We start from the raw sequence: 23,200 nt of genomic DNA on the forward strand, positions 1-23,200 counted from the left end.
CGAATAATACCTTCCCATATCGGGTACGATGGAACAGGTGCTAACAGAAAAAGCGTGCCTAAAAAGCAAATATCTGAACATTTAGAAACCATTCAAATCAATTGTACTAAAGGAAATATGATACCATCTATTTATGTTAATACAATTTTTAAACCACTTCATTTAATGATTGATACAGGAGCAGGATTAAATCTTTTAAAAGAAAAAATGCTTGATTCCACAATGACTTTAAATAAATTTAAAAAAATACAACTTACAGGTATTAATGAACACCCTGTACACACACTAGGTCAAACAAAATTAAATATCTTTGGTTATCCAACAACTTTTAACATAATACCTAATGAAGTTCCCATAGAAGAAGATGGAGTTTTAGGATCAGAATATTTTACAGATAATAATGTCAAAATTAATTATGCTGAAAAATGTTTAGAAGTCAAAGGAAAAATGTTCTATTTCGCATCAAGAAATTTTATTACTCTCCCACCTCGATCAATATCTGACATATTTTTATTTGTTGAAAATTCTAATTTAAAAGAAGGATATGTTCCACTTTTAAATACTGAATCTGGAGTTTACATAGGAAACGCTATAGTCACAAATAATAATGGTAAAGCATACGTAAAAGCAGCAAATACACTATCAAATTCAGTAAAAATACAAATTCCGAAAGTAATTTTACAAGAATATGACGAAGTTTTTAATAACTCCTCTGACACAAATCAAATTAAAAATAATAAAATAAATATTGATAATAGCACCGCGGAAAAATTATTTGACAATTTTGTATATTCAGAAACCTTGTGCGATAAGCAATTTGGATTTTATAATATTACGGGTAAAGAAAGAATTGAAAAAATATTAGATTCACTTCGTTTAGATCATTTAAAACCAGATGAATTAAAACATGTAGAAGCATTAATCGCGGAATATTCTGAAAGATTTCATTTACCAGGTGAATATTTAACAGCTACCAATGTTCTCCAACATAACATCCCTACTAAAGACGACGAACCAGTATTCACGCGACAATACAGATTTCCCCCAGTGCATAAAGAAGAACTTTTAAGACAAACAAGTGAACTTTTAAAAAATAAAATAATCAAACCTTCTCAATCCCCATATAATACACCGGTATGGATTGTGCCTAAAAAAATGACAGTCATGGAAATAAAAAATGGCGTATGGTATTAGACTTTCGCAAATTAAATGAAAAAACAATAACCGACTTTTTTCCGCTACCGAATATAAACGAAGTGCTCGAGACCCTTGGAAATGCGCAATACTTCTCTGTGTTTGACTTAGCTTCCGGTTTTCATCAAATTAAAATGAGTCCAAAAGATTCTCACAAAACAGCCTTTTCAACCCCATATGGTCATTATGAATTTGACCGTATGCCTTTCGGTTTAAAGAACGCGCCAAGTTGTTTTCAAAGATTAATGAATTGTTGTCTATCCGGTCTTATTGGTACAGATTTATTTGTATACCTTGATGATGTAGTAATTTTTGCAAATACTCTTGAAGAACATCAAGAAAAATTTGATAATTTTTTGTCTCGACTGTGTAACGCAAATTTAAAATTGCAACCAGATAAATGCGAATTTCTCAGACCCGAAGTAGTTTATCTTGGACACATAATTGATAAAAATGGAGTCCGACCTGATCCGAAAAAGATAATTGCTGTTAAAAATTTTCCAGTTCCCAAAAACGTAAAAAATATAAAACAATTCTTAGGTCTTGCCGGTTATTATCGAAGATTCATTAATAATTTTTCTAAAAAATCTGGACCTTTAACACAACTTTTGAAAAAGGACGTAACTTTTCAATGGACAGATAAACAACAAGTAGCTTTCGAAATTTTAAAAAATGAACTTTGCGAAGAACCACTCCTACAAAGACCAGATTTTGAAAAACCTTTTATACTTACAACTGATGCATCCGGTTATGCTATTGGCGGCATATTATCACAAGGCGAAATTGGTAAAGATAAGCCCATTGCTTATGCGTCAAGATCTTTAAACGAACATGAAGTAAAATATGACACTTATAATAAAGAAGCCCTCGCAATTGTATATTGTGTTTTACATTTTAGACATTTTCTCTATGGTAGGAGATTTAAAATTGTTACAGATCATAAACCATTATTATGGTTTCAAAAATCAAGCGATCCTTGTTCTCGCGTAACAAGATGGAAATTAAAATTAGCAGAATACGATTTTGAGATGTTATACAAGGCAGGAAAAATGAATGTTAATGCGGATGCATTATCCCGAAATCCAGTAACTTATGTGAAAAAATTTGATCGCTGCATCCCAGAATACGAAGAAGAAGAATATGACGAAGAAGAAGACGACAATGAAGAAAACGAAAATTCAGATGAAATCGAAGATGATGGTGTTTATTGTAATAAAGAATTTACTGACAAAATAAATGTTGAAAGTGTATCTGCGAATAATGAATTAAATCTTGTTAAAAAAATAATAAGTTTGATATATGAGAGTACGAAAAATAAAAAAGTTAAAAATCTTTGTGAAAAAATTAATAATGAAGACTATCCGATAAATCTTGGAAGTGATAAATGTATTACAGTGATGACTAGAAGAAAATCAAAGAAATTAAGAGAAGAAGCTACTAGTTCCAAGAATTTAAAAGAAAAAGTGCAACGTTCGTGTCAAAAATCAAGTGAAAAAGTGCAAAATTCAAGTGAAGAAATAAAAAATTCTAAATCAAAGAAATCTAATTCTAGTAATAAAATTGATGAAATTAAATCAAGGCGAAGTGAAATCAATGTGCGAAATTCGAAAAATGTGAAAAATACAAAATCTATTCAAAGTCCGCGAAATCAAGAAATTATTCAAAAATCCGTTCGAAATCTTAGAAATCGCGAAAATTTGCAAAAAATAAATTATAATGAAGATTTAATGACTGATGAGGATGAAAATTTCATCAAAAGAAAAAGAGGTAGGCCTAAAGGATCAATTTCTAAACAAAAAACGCGTAAAATTAGTGAAGATAATCAGTGCGAAAGTAAAGATTCAGAAGAAAATTCAGATCCAGAATATATTAAACAAAATCAATTTTATCAACCTTTTAGTGCGGAAGAATATATAAGTTCAAGTGATGATAGTGTTGAAGATTTTCCTCATGAAGAAATTATTGAAGATAGTGCGAAATCGAAAAGTAAAGAATATATAGAAGAAGAATACGATAGTGATTCCGACGATTTAGAGGAAATATATTTTCCTAATGAAATTTCAAATTCAAAACAAACTCAAAGAAAAATCAATAATGAGCATGAATGTCAACGCCCTCCTGCTGAGCCCCCTCCTGAGTTCCCCCTCGACCCTTTTCTAAACGAACAAAACGTGGGTGAATTAGAAAAATCAATTGATGGACCCTTATGTACTAATGTAGTGGAATGTAAAGACCAGTTAAGAATGCGGAAAGATAATTATGCGTACTTTTTATCTACAACAGGTGTCCCTTTAGATAATGGTTCTCGAAGTCTAAATAAACAAAATGAACTTCCTCAATTCAAAAATTTGTTAATTAATGAAGCTAAAGAAATTAAAAAAGGAAATTTTTTACACATTGCTTTACCAATTACTACAGAATCAAGTGAAAGTCTTACTCAAATAACAAATAATATCAAATTAACAATTGAATCATTTAAAAATTTAACAGAAAAATTAAAGTTAAAATCAGTTAGTATTGCAAAAACAACAGTCATCAATCACGTAAATTGGCAAGATATCGAATTAATTCTTAAAGAAACTTTTCAAGATTCTTGTACTAAAGTTATAATTTGTAAAGGTTATGTTCAATATGCAACAACTGAACAAAGACAAATTTTGATTGAAGAAGCACATTCCTCTGCTATAGGCGGTCACAAGGGAGTTACGAAAACTTATAATAGAATTCGGCAAAAATATTTTTGGGAAAATATGAAATTAGACATTCAAAAATATATTCAAGCTTGTTTACAATGTCAGTTGAAAAAGTTAGTTCGAGTAAAAACTAAAAACCCAATGGTAATTACTGATACACCAGGAACCGCGTTCGAAAAAATTTCTATGGATATAGTAGGACCTTTGCCAGCAACAGAATCTGGAAATGAATGCATTTTAACTATACAAGACTGCTTAACAAAATATTCTGTAGCAGTACCTTTACCAAATCAGCAGGCTAGTACAATTGCGGATGCTTTTGTAAAGAAATTCATTTGTACTTTTGGCTCTCCAAAAGGCGTTTTAACAGACCAAGGTACAAATTTTTTGAGCAATCTTATGAAGCGATTAGCAAAACGATTTCGTATTCGACAATTTAAAACTACTTCTTTTCACCCTCAATCAAATGGTTCATTAGAAAGATCGCATCATGTATTAGCAGAATATCTTAAACAATTCATCAATAAAAATACTCAATGGGATGATTTATTAGAATTAGCTATGTTTTCTTATAATACAAGCGTCCATGAAGGTACTAAATGTACACCCTATGAGTTAGTTTTCGGTAGATTACCAAGATTACCTTCAAGTCTACCACTTTTAGAAGAAGAAAAACTCGAAACCTATGATGACTATTTAGTAAAACTAGTTACAAAACTACATGATATTCAATCACTCGCGCAGAAAAATTTAATCGAATCTAAAGAAAAATCAAAAACTTACTATGATCGCAAAGCTAACCCTCAAAATTTTAAAATCGGAGATAGCGTATTTTTATTACAAGGTCCAAAACCGAAAAAGTTAGGTAATCAATATACAGGACCACATGAAGTGTTAGAAATATTGAGTAAAGGAAACATAAAAATTAAAATAAATAAATCACCAAAAATTGTACACATTAACAGACTTCGCTTATCTCATATTCATCATGCTAACCAAAATTAATTTAAACAATTCTATAAAATATAACAAGAATAGTGAATGAATTCAAATCTTAATACACATCCTTCAATATATTCACTAAATACACATAAACAAAACAATTTGCTTTTGTTATATTATTGTTTGCTCTTATAATTATAATTCTCCATTAATACAATTAACTTTTTATTAAAGTAAATAATCCAGTTTTGCATATTCTTAAGCATTAAAATACGAATAAAAAAAGGCATTGTCAGTAACAAAATAAATAAATATTATAAAAAAATATATAATTATCTGTAATAAATACAGATGACTCGAATTTTATATTGAACAACTGGAGTATTTTCTTAAGCATACATTTTAATTTTTAGATATAATAAAAAAGAGACATTAAATAATTGATAATAATATAGAGATATTTCTGTTTCAGGTGATTAAAATATATTATGGACATTCATTATATTAATATTTGCTATTTTTCTTCCAGGATCTATTTTTACATTATAAAATTTACTTTTTTTTTTTCTTTTAAATATTTCGTATAAGAAAGTTTCATATTAATATTTTGTTTTTTTTTCCTAAATTCAAATATTCAAAAAAAAAAATCAATTTTTAAAATTTTTAAACTTCATTTTCTTGTAGTTCGTATCAATACCGAAATTTGATTACCACAATGTGACACGAAATTTTGAGATCTAAAACATGTAAATCGAGATTGAAATTTTTTTTTTTCCAAATTCAAAATATTCGAAAATTTATATAAAAAAAATGCCAGATAAAATCGTCAATATCTCGTAAACTATAAGCCTAATTGAAAAATGTCATCGATTTCAAAAATTATTTATTTAAAAAAAAAAAAAAAACGAAGAGAAACATGTAGTCTTGAAAATGAGAACAACGTTACCTGATAGAATCTTATATTCCTATAGGTAATATGAACGGGCATGGTAAAAATAAGTAAATTTTCCAATTCGTGTTATGAAGACTTTATCAATCGAATTTAGTTTTCTAAACCAATATATTTATTACCGGAGTCGAGGAATTAAAAAATAGCAATATGTCATTTAGAACATGGAACGATTATATTGAAATCAAAAATTAAAAAAAAACGAATTCTATTGATAAAGATAAAAAGAAAGATTGCAACTAATGTCACAATGAGTGTGTAAACAATATGATTGTAATATATCGACATTTAGAGTAAAAAAGAAAATTTTAATTAAGCAAATGCAGCTTATCTTGTGAGCAATGTTTCGAAAAATATCATATAGCAAGAAATTGTTACAATTAAAAAAAAATGATGAACGAAAATTATCCAATTAATTAATATTAAAGCCAAAATTCTTTAAATCAATGTTGTAAATTCTATTCATGTCAAAACTTCGAATGCTTCTCGTTTTTCTCTTAAAGGAGGGAGGGATGTATAAGCTTATATAAATCTGTTTCAAAAACTATACCTGCGTTCAGAAAGGAAAATGTTAGAAAAATTTTTTTTTTCTGCCTTCCTCCTTTTCGTAAATATATGTGGATGAAAATCTTTAACAGAATAATATAACATTTCAAAAGTATAAATTATGTATGAAAAAAAAAATAATTGAACTCTGTCATCATCAGAATGTAATCTATCTGTATGCACTATTTATTGAAAACTTATATCTTATTCTAAATTAACCAATGTGTAAAGAGCAAATAATAATAATGCATCCTTAAAATCTTGTATAATACATGGTATGAGTGTCTTTATAAATATAATTAAAATTCCTTTTTATATACTACTTCTACTAATTCTGTGAGCTTTTACGAAAGTATTTCAAATTTGTATATGCTTCTATACATAAGATCCCAATCTCTATGATTAAATCATTTTTAAATAATGTATGACTATTAAATCAAAAATGATAGTACGGGATATGTGTGAAAATCTTTGAAATCATTAACAATAATATTCGTATGTATTTTTCAATATATATAAACTTGTATCTTAACTTGGTGTGAATAAGGTGTGAAACTATATTATGTGTATGACGTATTTACTCTTAGGTCTTTTAAACATTGATGTCTAAAAACTTTACATAATATAATCAAAATTGTAAGTGACATTTCCCTGAAATAACTTAACTCTTCTTAAAACTGAATTCGTAAATTATTCAACTTCATTTCTAATTTCCGAATTTTAAAGGGGGGAGGTGTCACGTCACCGTAACTTTTACATTCATAATTATAAGAATTCTTTTAATCAATACCGAATTGTATGTCTCTGCGACAAACACCCGTGCCTTTGTTACGCATTTAAATGCCTTTCTCTTATGTAAACTCCCGCCCCATTATCGCGCGACTTAATGTATAAATGACCCTTGCGTTTTGTATCTTCCTATGTCTATATACTGTATTTCTAAAACATAGAAATAAAAGCGAGAAATCTTTTAATTCCCCCCATGTAACGAACACCTGTGGTATCATCACATTAGAAGAACCCTCTTCTTTAACGTTTAACTGAGAGAGAAGGACTCAACATCGACTTCCAAATTAGGGTGAAAAATATATAGCACTACTGTTTTACGAATATTCAGTATAGAAGAACTCAACTTTGGCTTCTAAAAAAAAGGGTGAAAATATATAGCACTATTCTCTTATATCGAAGGATTCGACATCGGCTTCTAAAAAAAAGGGGTGAAAAATATATAGCACTATTCTCTTATATAGAAGGATTCGACATCGGCTTCTAAAAAAAGGGTAAAAATATATAGATATATTCTCTTATGAATATTCAATATAAAAGGACTACATTTTTATGGAGAAACCAGTTCTTAAATTATCTTCATACGTTTAACATCAACTTCATTCTTGGTACCAGTCGACGTCTTCCAGTTCAGAAATTACCACCGATACCGCCAGTTCTCAAATCATCTTCATACGTGTAACATCTACCAGTTCAGAACTTTTCATCATACACGGTACCAGTTCACATACGAAATCTAGTACAAGCGTTGTTACTCTGCTCGATTTCATACTCAAGTTCGACTTAGAAGAATCTCTGTGTCGAGTGTTAAAAATTTCTACGTCAAGAAGAGCTGATTCAATCAACTGAACTCCGGACCTGTGGTCATCACCAAGGCCCGTCAACCTTCCTGTGAGCTCTTAAACTATACTGGTACCAGCCCTTTTACCTGCCAAATCAGAAGACACTACAGTGGTCCTTTTTCATACATCTTACATCTAAATTTTCAAGGTAAGTTGTAATACTTTTTATCAAAATCCTTCCTAATTCCTTATAAAAATTTGTAGTAACCTTTACATTCCTTGTTGCAGTGGAATGCTGAATTCCTCTTATTTCAAGAATGGTTGCTTCAGGATACTCTCTCTCAAAGATCAATTTTATAACTCTAAATGTTTGTCTAAATAAATTTGTAATCTTGTCATTAAAAATCACTATTCTCTTTCTTTCCTGTACCCTTAGCTCAGAGCCTTCTGCTCTGTAAATGAAACAGGAATTCACTGAATCACCGAGCGGCCACAAATAAAATAAAATATTATTTCTTTAGTTATTTCTCTATTTGAGACGTAACAGAACAAAAAATTAAAAGTTCTCGAATTTAATCCATACTTTTCTAAAATGTTGTTATTGTTGGTGAAAGTCTAAAAATCAATTATTATTGAATTTAATAAAATAGTTTTTGAATTACAACGTTTTTAATTTTTGACTTTTGAAAAAAATTTTTTTTTTCAATGTACAATATTTATCAGTTGAATGCATAAAAGTTAACATATATATAATGATTTTTAAAGCTTTTTTTTTTTTTAAAGTAATTGAAAGTTAACGTAATTCCGCATCCAACGAGCCCTATATGAAGTATTTTGGTTAAGTAGATTGTTAATAAACAATTGCAATGTTAACTGATTGTTTATTAACAATCTACTTATCCAAAATACTTCATATAGGGCTCGTTGGATGCGGAATTACGTTAACTTTCAATTAATAACTTCAGAATTACGGTAACTTTATTCGTTTGTAAAATATTTGATTTGTTATAAACATTAATTAATTAATTAATTAATATCTCAAAAACTTTAAAAGATCCCACTCTGAAAATTACATGTTTTGTAGGAAATTAGTCAAGCTTTCCATTGAGATAGTTAAAAATAATTTCAAAAAATCCGATTTTGAGATAAACGTAAATTAACATTTTGACCTTGAATTTCAAGGTCAAATGTTATTTAAAAAAAAAAATTAATTAACAGCGTGTAGCCCGTCAAAAAAGCTTTAAAAATCATTATATATATGTTATTTTTTATGCATTCTACTTATAAATATTGTACATTGAAAAAAATTTTTTTTTTCAAAAGTCAAAAATTAAAAACGTTGTAATTCAAAAACTATTTTATTAAATTCAATAATAATTGATTTTTAGACTTTCACCAACAATAACAACATTTTAGAAAAGTATGGATTAAATTCGAGAACTTTTAATTTTTTGTTCGGACATTTCAGGAATTTAGCCTCATATTTATAGTACAAAAACTCGAAACTTCAGAAAAAAGTGTATTCTCCCGTTTACTTTTTTAGTTTTGGTGCTACGATGCTCACATTTGGTACACATACGTTTCTTCGCAAGTAGATTAAGGGAAAATTATAGCGAACCTGACTTGCATTGAATTTAATATAGTTATTGTACAAATACTCAAAACTTCAGAAAAAAGTGTGTCCTCTACTTACTTTTAGAGTTTTGGAGCTACGTTGATGAAATTTGGTATACCTATGCATTTTCGCTAGTAGATTAAAGGAAAATTATAGGGAACCCATATGAATTGAATTTAATATATTAATGGTACAAAAACTCGAAACTTCAGAAAAAAGTGTATTCTCCCCTTTACTATTTTAGTTTTGGTGCTACGATGCTCACATTTGGTACACATGCGTTTTTTCGCAAGTAGATTAAAGGAAAATTATAGCGAACCTGTTTTGTATTTAATTTAATATAGTTATTGTACAAAATCTAGAATCTTCGCAAGAAAGTGTGTCCCACTCTTTTGCTTTTAGAGTTTTAGAGATACGATGCTCACATTTGGTATGCATACGTATTTCCGCAAGTAGATTAAAGGAAAATTATAGCGAACATGTTTTGTATTGAATTTAATATAGTTATTGTACAAAAATTCGAAATTTCAGTAGAGTTTTGGAGCTACGCTGCTCTAATTAGGTATACATACACATTTTCGCTAGTAGATTAAAGGAAAATTATAGTGAACCCATATGAATTGAATTTAATATATTTATAGTACAAAAACTCGAAACTTTAGAAAAAAGTGTATTCTCCCCTTTACTATTTTAGTTTTGGTGCTACGATGCTCACATTTGGTACACATACGTTTTTTCGCAAGTAGATGAAGGGAAAATTATAGCGAACCTGACTTGCATTGAATTTAATATAGTTATTGTACAAATACTAGAAACTTCAGAAAAAAGTGTGTCCCCTCCTTTACTTTGAGAATTATGGAGCTACAATGTTTACATTTGGTATACATACGTATTTTCGCGAGTAGATTAAAGGAACATTATTGCGAACCTTGTTTTGTTTTGAATTTAATATAGTTACTGTACAAAAACTCGAATATTCTTTTTGAAAAAAATATCGCATCGAATATTTAAATGTACCAATGACCCAATCGATTACTTAGAATTCTCTAAACTACGTGAAATGTATGAATCCTTATCTAAAACAGCTTTTAATAATTATATAACTAAAGTAGAAAATTCTGTTATTTCAAATCCCAAACAATTTGGAATTATGTTAATACTTTGCGCCATGAATCAAGAATTCCAAAAAATGTATTTTATGGCGATTTAACAGCGAATTCTAATTATAATATTGCTAATCTCTTTCGCGACTACTTTAATTTAGTATATTTACTTCCTTCTGACAATGTATTAAATTCCAATTCCGGTCATGTGAATAGTTGTACTATTGGTAATTTTACTATAGATAGAAAAACAATTTTGTCAAAACTAAAGAATTTGGATGTAAATAAAGCTGCTGGACCAGATAATATTCCACCTTCTCTCTTAAGGTCATGCTGTTCTGCATTTGTTGAACCTTTATTTGTATTATTTAATCGCTCATTATCATCTGGTATATTTCCGTTAAACTGGAAAAGAGGTATAGTCGTGCCTGTTTTCAAGGACGGGGATAAGAGTGACGTCACTAACTATAGGCCTATAATTCTACTTGGCGCCGTCTCTAAAAACTTTAAAAGCATTGTATTCGACGAATTATACAGTCAAACGGAGCATTTACTAATTGAAGAGCAGCATGGCTTTATGAAGCGTAGGTCAGTTTTAACCAATCTTACTTTGTTCACTAATTATACAATCTTTTGTCTCGAAAAATATATACAGGTTGACGCTATATACATAGATTTCGCGAAGGCTTTTGAAAAAGTTGACCATGCATTGTTGGTGGCAAAGCTCGAGGCTCTTGGTTTTTCTCGCGGTATGATTAGTTGGGTCAAGAGCTACCTCACTGAAAGATTTTTATCTGTTCGCATTGATTATGATTTTTCTGATGTTTTTCTGGCCACTTCAGGAGTTCCTCAGGGCTCGCACCTTGGTCCTCCTTTCTTTTTATTTTTTATTAATGAAATTCATTCCTTATTTACTCACAGTTTATTTTTACTTTTCGCGGACGATCTCAAATTATACAAATCTATTACCTCTGAGCAAGATTGTATTGATCTCCATGCTGATCTTGATCAACTTGTTAATTGGTTAATAAAAAACAATCTTTTTTAAAATACTAAAAAATGTAGCGTTATCTCATTCACTAAACAAAAAGTTTTTATTAAGTTTAATTATAAGATTGGTAATGAAACTGTTACTAGAGTGAACATGGTGCGAGACCTGGGTGTTACTTTAGATTCCGCTCTTGACTTTCGAGTGCATATTAAAAACACTATAACGAAGGCTAATAGGATCATGGGCTTTGTCGCAAGAAATGCATCCTGTTTCAAAAGTCCATTAGCTTTAAAGATTCTTTATTTTTCACTTGTTAGATCAATTATCGAGTTTGTTTGTATTATTTGGCTACCTTATCAGGAATCATTGTTAATTGAACTCGAGCGTGTACAAAATAAGTTTCTGCGTTTTGCTGCGAGGTGTTTAGGAATAACTTTTGATACTTATAGTCATGATTACTCAGAACTTAAACGCGTATTAAGAATCCCTTCACTTAGACAGAGATTTCTGTATATTGACTTACTCTTTCTTTTTGAAATTTTTAATGGAATAATTAATTGTCCTGCGATTTTGTCCTTAATAAACTTTTTTGTACCTTTTAAACCTGTGAGTCATCCAACTTTGTTTAAACTTCAACTAAACCGAATTTCATGATATTGTTATGAGAAACATGATTCACGGTCCATGTGGGAGCTGGTATGATGAAAATGGTAAATGTTCAAAAAGATTTTCAAAGTAATTCTACTCAGAAACAACAATGGATGAAAATGGATATGTAACAAAAATATCATTTGACATAAATGATACTTATAAAAATTTTCATTTGACCTAAATATTCTAGCGCGAATTTTAAAATTGACGAATTACAATCTTAATAATATCTTTTAATTGGTCAATTTTGAAATACGCGCTAGAATATTTAGGTGAAGTGACATTTTTGTTACATATCGGTTATGTCAAATGACAATTTAGATTAATGTCGCATATGTCAAATGACAATTTTGATAAATGTCATTTATGTCAAATGACATTTTTGTTCAAATGACACGTATGTTATATGCATTTCGGTCACATGTCAATTGGGTAATATTCATACGCCTCGATGAAATTCGAAATATCATTAAAACTCGATATGTAAGTCCCGTTGAAGCATGTGATAGAATTTTTGGAAGACCAATACAGAATAAAAGTCATTCTGTTACCAGATTGCCTGTTCATTTACCTCATAAATATACCGTTACTATTAGCGAAGAAGCTAATGACGATGCTATAAGATCCACTATGCAGAAAAAGACAATGTTATTAGAATACTTTGCTTTAAAAGAACGTGGTGTGGATGTCTACTGAAAACCTCATTTAAAATATCAGTACTTTTCCAGAACAAAATTTTAATATATATTTTTATTTTTATAAAGAAAAATTCAATATTTTTATAACTTATTCTATAGTTTTTAAAATCTTTTCTTTACTTTAAAATTAATAATATTAATTGAAATATTATTAATAAACTCTGGACTACATCTTTATTATTATTGATATTTTTTAAGCAATGGGAGTGATATTTGAGTTAAAATTGAAATTCTTAAAAAATTTCAAAATGAGGTTTAAGGGGGAGTGTGGTCCAGCCGAGGGATTTTTTCCAATGTGTTTTTTTTAATAAAAAATATATTTTTTTATTACATAAAATTTTGTTCCACGATAAGGAACAATTAAAAATTCCAAAAATTTTGGTTAAAATATGATTGTAGAATGCGAATGAACATCGAATATTTATTATAAAAATAGTTAGAGCAAAATAAGTGACAAAATTTTTTATCCACTTTTTTTTCTCGATATTTTTGCAAAAAAAATTTTTTTTGTGACTTGAGGTTCATTCGCATTCTACAATCATATTTTAACCAAAAATTCTTGGGATTTTTAAGGACTTCAGAGCTCCCGGCAATTTTAACGACCCCCTAGGCTTGACACTGATACATCTATATATATGAGGCATTTCATATGAGAATACAGGGTCATGTCTCAAATTTTTCTTAAAATTCGGTAAATTGTAGTGATAGTGGTGCTAAATAGGTGTACAAATTTTTAATTTTTTTCGAGATATTTACAATAACAAATTTGAGCAAAATTTTTTTGCTTTACTTATAACTTTTTTCCTACTAAAAATAGAGAAAAATGTTGTAAATGTTTTTTACGCAGAAGACTTTAACCTTCTAGAAAAAATATTATTTTTTTTAATATTAATTTTTAATCAATTTGGTTAAAAAATAAAATTTGTTTATAACTTTTAAACATATTCTCCCTCATTTAGAAGCGCGAAAAAAATCATGAATATTGTTTAAGTCATAATAAATCGATGGTTAAATTTTTGAGATGGCATTATTTTTTGTTTTCGAGATATTAATTAATTAACTAACAAAAGTTAATAAAAAATGAAATATTTTACGAACAAATAAAATCAGAGTAATTTTAAAATTAAATAATTACTCATTAAAATTATTTAAATAATTAATAACATTTAAGGAAATTAAGATAAACCGTCAATTATTTTTTTGTTTGGAAGATCATCTAATTCTGTGGTAAATAAAACCAGTGTAAATAGCATTTTTAACAAATCTAAATTTTTAACAGATGATTATTGAAAATCGATGTTTCAGCAACCTACGACACAAGTTGGAGGAGGCTGCCTACCTACTCGGCAAGGTATTTTTCAGTCTATTTCTAAATAACATTTTATAATTAATTTTTGATTCTTAGTAATACTTAATATTCTTTTCGTGACACAGAATTAAATGATCTTCCAAACAAAAAAGAATTGACGGTTTATCTTTATTTCCTCAAATGTTATTAATTATTTAAATAATTTTAATTATTAATTTAACACCCGTTTATCAGAAATACTTAATATAGGGCTCGTTAGATGCGTATTTTGATAAGCATTCTAATCGTGTTTTTATAATTACTCTAATTTTATATGTTCTTAAAATATTTTATTTTTATTAACTTTTGTTAGTTAATTAATTAATATCTCGAAAACAAAAAATAATGCCATCTCAAAAATTTAACAATCGATTTATTATGACTTAAACAATATTCATGATTTTTTTCGCGCTTCTGAATGAGGGAGAATATATTTAAAAGTTATAAACAAATTTTATTTTTTAAACCAATTGTTTAAAAATAATTATTTTTGTAAAAAAAATAAATTTTTTTATAAAAGTTTAAGGTCTTCTGCGTAAATACATTCACACCATTTTTCTCTATTTTTAGTAGGAAAAAAGTTATAAGTAAAGCAAAAAAATATTGCTCAAATCTGTTATTGTAAATATCATCGCCGCTTTCAGAATAGATTATTTAAATATTAAAATGTCCGCATGTGAGCAAATTTTTAACGCGAAAGTTGACTGAATATGTAAATTACATTTTCGTTAAAGGTTCAAAATAAAACTAGACGTAATATACATTTGCTTGCAAGCGGAGATTTTAAGATTTAAATAATCTATTCTGAACGCGGCGATGCAACACTTACAAGTTAATCTTAAAACATTCAATAAATCTTCGGAGAATTATCAGTGCTGTGTGGGCTCTTTCATATAGAATGAAAAAAGCGTGGATTGCCACATGGTCATTTAATTATATTTTTACCAACATAATTTTGCGATGCAGAAACTTTAGATAAAATTATATGTGCTGAAATCCTGGACGAAACAAAGAATAAAGAACTTTTTAACATTCGAAAGCAATTTCAAGTTCATGGGCCTTGCGGAAAACAAAAACGTATTCACCTTACATGGATCTAGAAAAGAAACTTTGAACAAAACAATATCCAAAGCCGTTTTGTTCTAAAACAACTTATAGTTCTAAGAATTATCCGGAACTCAGGCGAAGAAATTATGATAAAAAAATCATGTTTTATTAAAAAAAGGGTCAATTAAATGTATTGCTGACGATTCAATTATGGTAGCATATAATCTTTATTTGAGTATAAAATTTGAAGGTCATATTTGTATTATATTATGTGGTAATACGGATGGCATTAAATATTTATTCAAAATATGTTTAAAAGTGATGATTGTGCAAAAATAGGTTATAATGATGATAATCAGGAAATATAATATGATGAAATTGAATATTATTTAAACACACTAATTTTTAAAGTAAAAAAAATTTATAGTTTATAAATTTAGTTTTTCCCCTTAAGAGAAAAATAGAATTATACTACTTATATTGTACAAAAATATAATTTTTTCAGAAAATCCCTCGAAACCAGTAATTTATGATGGCGGAGGCGTTGAAGTTAGAGGAATTAGCGGTCCATTCCTAGAAGGTTATAACCTTCTATTAATTTGTAAAGTATTTGGGGGTAAGTGGAATTTTATAAATATTAGGTGACACTTTTTGGAAACCGTTCTTAAAATCAAAAAAAGTGGTCAAAAGTAAGATTAAGTAAAGCATGATTAATTAGTTGATTTCTTAAACTTTCAAATAATTTATGTTTTATTTTTATTACACAGCTTAACGAGAAAATGAAAAATTTTTGCGCCTCGGTTTCTATAATGGTTTTCTATTTATTATGCACCAAAATAAAGAAAAAATAGACATATTCTTTTTAAAGTTTGCTTTTGCAGTAGTTATACTAATAATAATACTAATAATACACCTACTTCAAAAAATCATAACTTTCTCAAATCTTAACATATTAACTCCGCTTTGGTCTTGTTTTGAAGGGCTGGTCATCAGTAACAAATACATATCCATACCGTTTTCAAAAAACTACCCTTTTTGAAATACACCCCTCCAAAAAAAATAAAAAATCACAAAATTTGAAAAAACAGTAAAAATTCTATGTAAATTTTTTTTCAGTTTTAACTATTACATATTTTTACAGATAATTTCAACATTGTAAAAAAAATAAGTAACAATTCTCCACAAGGGTAAAGAAAAATGTCAAAAACTACCCCATTAAACCAAAAGTTTTAGAATTGATCAGATTTGCCTGAAATTTCTTACTCGGGGGTTTTTGGGGTCGGTGATTACGCATCCGGTATCAGTTTTTTTAAAATTCCCAATGGCGGATCCAATATGGCAGCCAAATTTTTAAAAACTCATCGAATTAACTTGAAACTCGTTACTCAGGGGTTTTTTGGGTCGCTGATGACACATCTGGTATCAGTTTTTTTAAATTCCAAATGGCAGATCCAATATGGCGGCCGAATTTTTTAAAACTCATCGAATTCACTTGAAACACGTCACCTGGGGGTTTTCTGGGTCGCTGATGACAAATCTGATGTCAGTTTTTCTAAACTGACAGAAAAATGGCAAAGGAAGAAAAATTGCAAAAAGTTAAAAATAGGGTGACAGTAGTAGTAGTAGTAGTACGAATGTCTATATATGGCAGCAACGAAAGCGACGCGCGCTGATTGATTAACACGGATGTTCATACATGGTAGCGTTCAAGTCGAAGCCATTAATTGGCTGTTTCATGGAAATATTTATTTATAATTTTGAAACGTACAGAATCAGTCAAAATGATTTTTTTAATTTTTTAACACAAATGTAAGATTTTAAAAATAGTTATGAATTAGGGGTGGGTTTCAAGAGGTTGTTTATCATCATTATTTTTATCTGTGTAGCTTAGAAATACTTTTTTACAATTTACATGCACTAATTGCAAGAATTCACAAACCTTTTTTAATCATTTACAAAAATTTCAAGTGGTTGTTGATTATCATTTCTAATTTTTAAGCAACCAGGATATATTTAGAAATAATTATGAAGTATGCAAGAGCTGTAAAATGTTTAATTAATCGTTTAGATGAATTATCAATATTTCGGAGTAGTATTAAACGTTAGGGGTTGTTCTAAGAGGTAAAACGTGTTAAATTTTTTTTGTAATTATATTAAATACTGAAATAATTATAATCTAATATACATCATGTCTTTAAAATAATAAAAAAACTCGGCTATTAAAGGGTTAAACTAAGCGTGGGAAAATAAATAGTATTTTTACACTTACAAGGTACCTACAGACGGCTCTCGAGTAGCAGATAACGCATATTATTGTGTTTAAGTTTGTCAATAAGGTTAAATTGCATAAAAAGTCATCAAGAGTGTGTTAACATGATGCTCATGAAGAATAGACTACAGGAGACCAATCTCCCATGCATGTACTTCACTAAAGTAGTGATTTATTTAATTCTAGTATACACAACACATCTTTAATATCAGGCGCAAATTTCATATTAATTTGTATTATCAATGTGATAAGATATTTTGAAAAACTTTGCAATGTCTCATGGGACTCCGGTACCAGGGTCCCATGAGACGTTTAGTATAATATATAAGATATAAAATATTAGACACTTGATTCGTAATATTCAAGTTTCTACTTAAAGTAAAATAGGAATAATCATCAAATTAAGTATATTTTTAAATTTTTGGTTCATTGCGAGGCATAATAACGGCGTCTGTAAATAACTGTTTATGAAAAATAGGCCTTTTTATTAGACTGCACTATATTAAACTTACAATTTATAAAAACAATGTTTGATTTACATAATATTTCTAAAATGACTAAATTATCATGTTCCATGGGTCCCCGAGTGTCAAAAATATTTTAACGAGCCACAGAAAATTCAAGAATGAGGTTAGGCCTACGGGCAATGTATCAAATTGCAGCTAAAAGACCAAAGAATATTATAAAAAAAAGTTATTTAAAATATTAAAAATTATAAAACCAAAAGCGAACTACGCGTAAATTAAGGGGAAGATTATGGTGATTTTGAGGTTTTTTAAAAAAAAATTTTGTATAGTAAAAGAAATATTTATAACTTACAATTTTTTTATAATGTAATTCATGTATGAAAGAGTCAAAACAATTTTTTTTAATAAACTACCGAAAAATGGTTGATAATTAATGGAATATTAAGAAATATTTTGAAGTTACTATTTTTCTCTAAATTCCTCTATATTTAATTTCCTTTTAATTATATATTACACCGTCCGATAAAATTTAACTTTTTTTTCACACACGAAAAAATCAATGATTTTCAGAAACTAGGCCCAAAAAAAAGATACCCGTGTCTGGACGTTTTGCTAGATCAGGTCATTTTTTGCTTTTAGGGGTAAAAACAACCCTTAAATGAAAGGTGATAGGAAATCTTGTGCAAATTAATAATTTTTTATCAAACCTGGTATCTCGGGGTTTTCCGGGTCGCTGATTACGAATTTGATGTCAGATTTTCAAAATTCAAAATGGCGGATCCAATATGGCGGTCGAAATTTATAAAAATTCACCAATTCATTTGAAAGTTGTTACTTAGGGGTTTTTGGGGTCGCTGATTACGATTATGATGTCAGATTTTCAAAATTCAAAATGACGGATTCAATATGGCGGTCGAAATTTATAAAAGTTCATCGAATTCACTTGAAACTTGTAACTTGAAGGTTTTTAGGGTTGCTGATTACAAATTTGATGTCGGGTTTTCAAAATTCAAAATGGCGAATCCAATATGGTGGTCGAATCATTAAATCGTAAAAATAAGCGTCTAAAATTTACACAAACGTAATACAAGAGTTGTTATGAAATATTTCTATTAATTTTATTTTATTGCATTATATTTGTTTAATAAATTTTGATTATAAGCTTTTGAATTTATTGATTCTAATAGGAACTTAGTTAATAAATATACCAATTTTCAGATTAAAAATCACTTAAAATAAAAATTTTAAAATGTTGGCTTGCAAATTTTAACAAAAAATTGATTGAACATTTAAATTTTCCAAATTATTTTTCAGATTTCTGATCTTCCCCTTTATTAGACTTGGCTGTTTTATTATTCTTATCTAACATCATTTTCGTACTCAGAGACGCCGAAAGCCCTTAGATACCAAGTTTTATAAAAAATTAACAATTTTTATAAATTTCAACCGTCATATTGAGTCTGCCATATTGAATTTTAAAAATGTACAATCAGATTCGTACTCAGCGACCCCAAAAACCCAGAGATACGAAGTTTTATAAAAAAACTAATAACATTTATAAATTTCGACCACCATATTCGATCCGCCATTTTGAATTTTGAAAACCCGACATCGAATTCGTTATCAGCGACCCCAAAAACCTTCAAGTAACAAGTTTCAAGTGAATTCGATGAACTTTTATAAATTTCGACCGCCATATTGAATCTGCCATTTTGAATTTTAAAAATCTGACTTCAGATTCGTACTCAGCGACCCCAAAATCCCCTAGATACCAAGTTTTACAAAAAATAATTAATATTTATATATTTCGACCGCCATATTGGATCCGCCATTTTGAATTTTGAAAATCTGACATCAGATTCGTAATCAGCGACCCGGAAAACCCCGAGATACCAGGTTTGATAAAAAATTATTAATTTGTACAAGATTTCCTATCACCTTTCATTTAAGGGTTGTTTTTACCCCTAAAAGCAAAAAATGACCTGATCTAGCAAAACGTCCAGACACGGGTATCTTTTTTTTGGGCCTAGTTTCTGAAAATCATTGATTTTTTCGTGTGTGAAAAATCGTGTCGGACGGTGTTACGATAGTCTTAAGAATGTATTCGCGCGACGTAAATATGTGTTCGAATATGTGAGTAATAACTAATCACAGTATTGAGCAAGAACTCGAACGCTCACGATGGTCAAAATTTCTGTTGATTTATATAAATAATAATTTCTTATTTTGTGACAAATAAACAATTTGTTCAATATAACAATATTAATTTTATTGTAAAATAGTGACTTTTCTTGATCCTTTATAATTTATCTTTACACTTTCCTACTGAAATTAAGAACAATATTGCACATTTTTTTTTATTTATGTTGATTCCTGAACAAATAATGGTCCTTCGAGCCGGATCATGTGCGGAATAGTTGAAAATAGTGGACTGTAAGAAAGAAACAATAGTGAAAAGTGATCATATAATCATTATAGTGCATATAAATACTATTTTACAAAATTCTTTCAAGTGAATTAAATTCAAGAATTTCGCCCATGTTACGAGAAACTTTGTTGTCCAAAGTGACAGTGACAGTGACATAAAACAGAGAAATAAAGAAATGCGTAAAGATATTCAAAACATTGCCACAGTGGTGGATGAATAGAGTGCACTGCGTAAGGATTTTGACAAGCATGTTATAGAGTGTGAAGCGATGCTTTTGTGATATGATTTTCGCGGATTGTTGTCCCTTGGCGATGCTACCAGGTCTACACGTGAGCATTTCCGTGTTCCTCAAAATTAAAGGTGATAAGGGGGTTGGCGGGAGAGTGTGCTGGATTGTGTCGTGATTTCGGGTGTTTCTGCGATTAATAATTCATTCGCATTTCTCGCCTCGTCGACGACGCAGACCAGGGCTACACTCTCACGTGCCGGCCGAGGACACGGAAAGGTAGATTTTCTGTTAATTGTCGTTGAATTTCTTTTTCTTTTTTGAAATATTTATAGTATATTTTTTATATTTTTTCCTTTTTTTTTATTTAAAAGTGTGGCCGTTTTAAATCGTGCGCCAACGATACCAATTCACACTCTGGATGACTATATTGAACGGAATATCAACATTCTATATAAAAATTGAGACCTGATGGCATCGTTCAGGATTATTAGCCTGTAATAACGGAAACTACGGTTTGAATAAGGATTGAATTTGCCTCTGATTTCACCTTTTGAATCAACGGTCATTTCGTTATGTTGATCATTTTTGGATAAGTATCCACTTGTTGGTTTTTGTTTTTTGTACATCATTATATACATATATATATATATTTCGTTCTGCCAAATTAGTTGGTTAAAATATATAAAGTTTCCGGTTATTAAATATCGAAGGCGTATGAGAGTGTGTGTCGCGTTGTGGCTGAAGAGATAATAAGTCGAGTTTTGCGAATCAAATTTTTATATATCATATTATTTCATTTGATTGTTTTTTTTATATTTTTCTGATGTGCGTTGTGTATTTTTCATTATAATTTTATCTATATATATATGTTTGAACGTATACTCCTTGTATTTGTATATGGAGTATTTAATATAAAAGATAGATTTAACGAAACTCTGATCAGAGTGAATTATTAGATTGCATATATTAATTTACTATTATATTTCGGATGATCATCTCATTGTTATTTTTCATATCAATCTATACGTATCAATAAATGGATGGAGATTATTAGTTTCGCGTTTTAATTTATTCGCTTATTTTCGATGTAAACCCATAGTTTTCTATTTATATAATTATATTAATCTTTTATCTTTTCAACTTTTGTAAATGTTCGGGTTGGTTTCTATAAACAATCGTTACATTTTTGGCGCCCAACGTGGGGCACGATAGAGTGTTGCCTAAATTTTATTTCTATATTTTGTAATTTTATTTTTCTGTGTGATTGAAAATTCGACTTACAAGTGGAAAACGGTTTATTTTGTTCGTGACTGTTGCGTCGATTGTTTACATTTATGACTTCGAGGACACCGCCAAACACGCGTTCCAAACACACACCATTGTTATCGCCGTTACAAGATAGGAAACGAAATAATACTAATTCGAAAACTTTAATCATGCCGGGTGACGAAATAACGCAGGATATGAATGATGAGGAATTGCGGGCGGAAATTTTGAGATTGAGAAATTTAAATCATGTACAAAATGAACAGTTGCGTGTGTTGAGACAAGATGTTACGGGTCAGGAAAGTGCAGGAGATCAATTAATTCGCAGTTTATTAAATGGGCTCAGAGGGTTAAATATTAATACTAAGCCACCAAAATTTTCTGATACACAACATCCAAAAAAATATTTGAATGATTTAACAAAATTTTTTAACCATAATAATATTGCAATGGAGAATCGTTGTGCTTTTTTGGACAATGTTTTTGAAGATAGAGCAGCGGATTGGTTCGAAACACAGAAAAATTCTATTGTTTCTTATAACGATTTTCAAAGAAAATTTCTAGCTGAATTTTTTTCGGTGCCGGTTCGCGTGCAGATGAAATCACAATGGTTATGTCAGCGTTTCGATTCCCATAAAGAGAATTTAAATTCATTTTTTTTGAGACAGGTAAATGAAGCTCAATATATTGAACCAAAACTAGAAGCTTATGAAATTCATTATACAATAATTCAACAATTGCCAATTCGCGTACGCGAAATTATGGCGGCCGTTGATTTCGCGGATTTTAATAAGATTTCACAAACGCTTACACAATTAGATTTGACATTTCAGGATAAGACTAATTCTTCGAAAAAATCTTTGCAAAATATTCCCAATAGATTGCCGCCGGATATTATCGAGAATAAAAATAATAAAGTTCAAGTGAGACAGATTCATGCTGGTAGGGGTAATGAGCAAGCCATGTGTCATTGCGAGAGTGGGGAGATCCCGGCGTATTCCCCTGGATTGAGTAGCGAGTCGGGGATTTCTCATAACTCTCAGCCGAAGAATCGGTCGGTGGGGATAAGATGCGAGAGTGGTAATTTCTCCCTTCCTGATATGAGAGTTCCACCTCCTAATATGAATATTGCGGTCAATTGTCAGAAGGCGAAGAGTTCTAATGGGAATTTAAACTGGTAGGGGGTGCACTGCTTT

General features: G+C 29.4%; 1 protein-coding gene across 6 annotated transcripts in view; it reads left to right on the forward strand.

The window, feature by feature from the left end:
- Positions 1-23,200, forward strand: part of LOC127276942 (neural cell adhesion molecule 2) — a 1,005,192-nt gene that overhangs the window by 161,053 nt on the left and 820,939 nt on the right. For all 6 annotated transcript variants that reach the window (XM_051297698.1, XM_051297696.1, XM_051297701.1 and 3 more), the window contains one exon: positions 15,851-15,961. In XM_051297698.1, the coding sequence (XP_051153655.1) occupies positions 15,851-15,961 (111 nt within the window). The remainder of the gene's footprint in view (positions 1-15,850; positions 15,962-23,200) is intronic.

Source organism: Leptopilina boulardi, unplaced genomic scaffold (assembly GCF_019393585.1).
Source record: "Leptopilina boulardi isolate dan_hultmark-lab unplaced genomic scaffold, ZJU_Lbou_2.1 LbouV2_161, whole genome shotgun sequence".
Lineage (NCBI taxonomy): Eukaryota > Metazoa > Arthropoda > Insecta > Hymenoptera > Figitidae > Leptopilina > Leptopilina boulardi.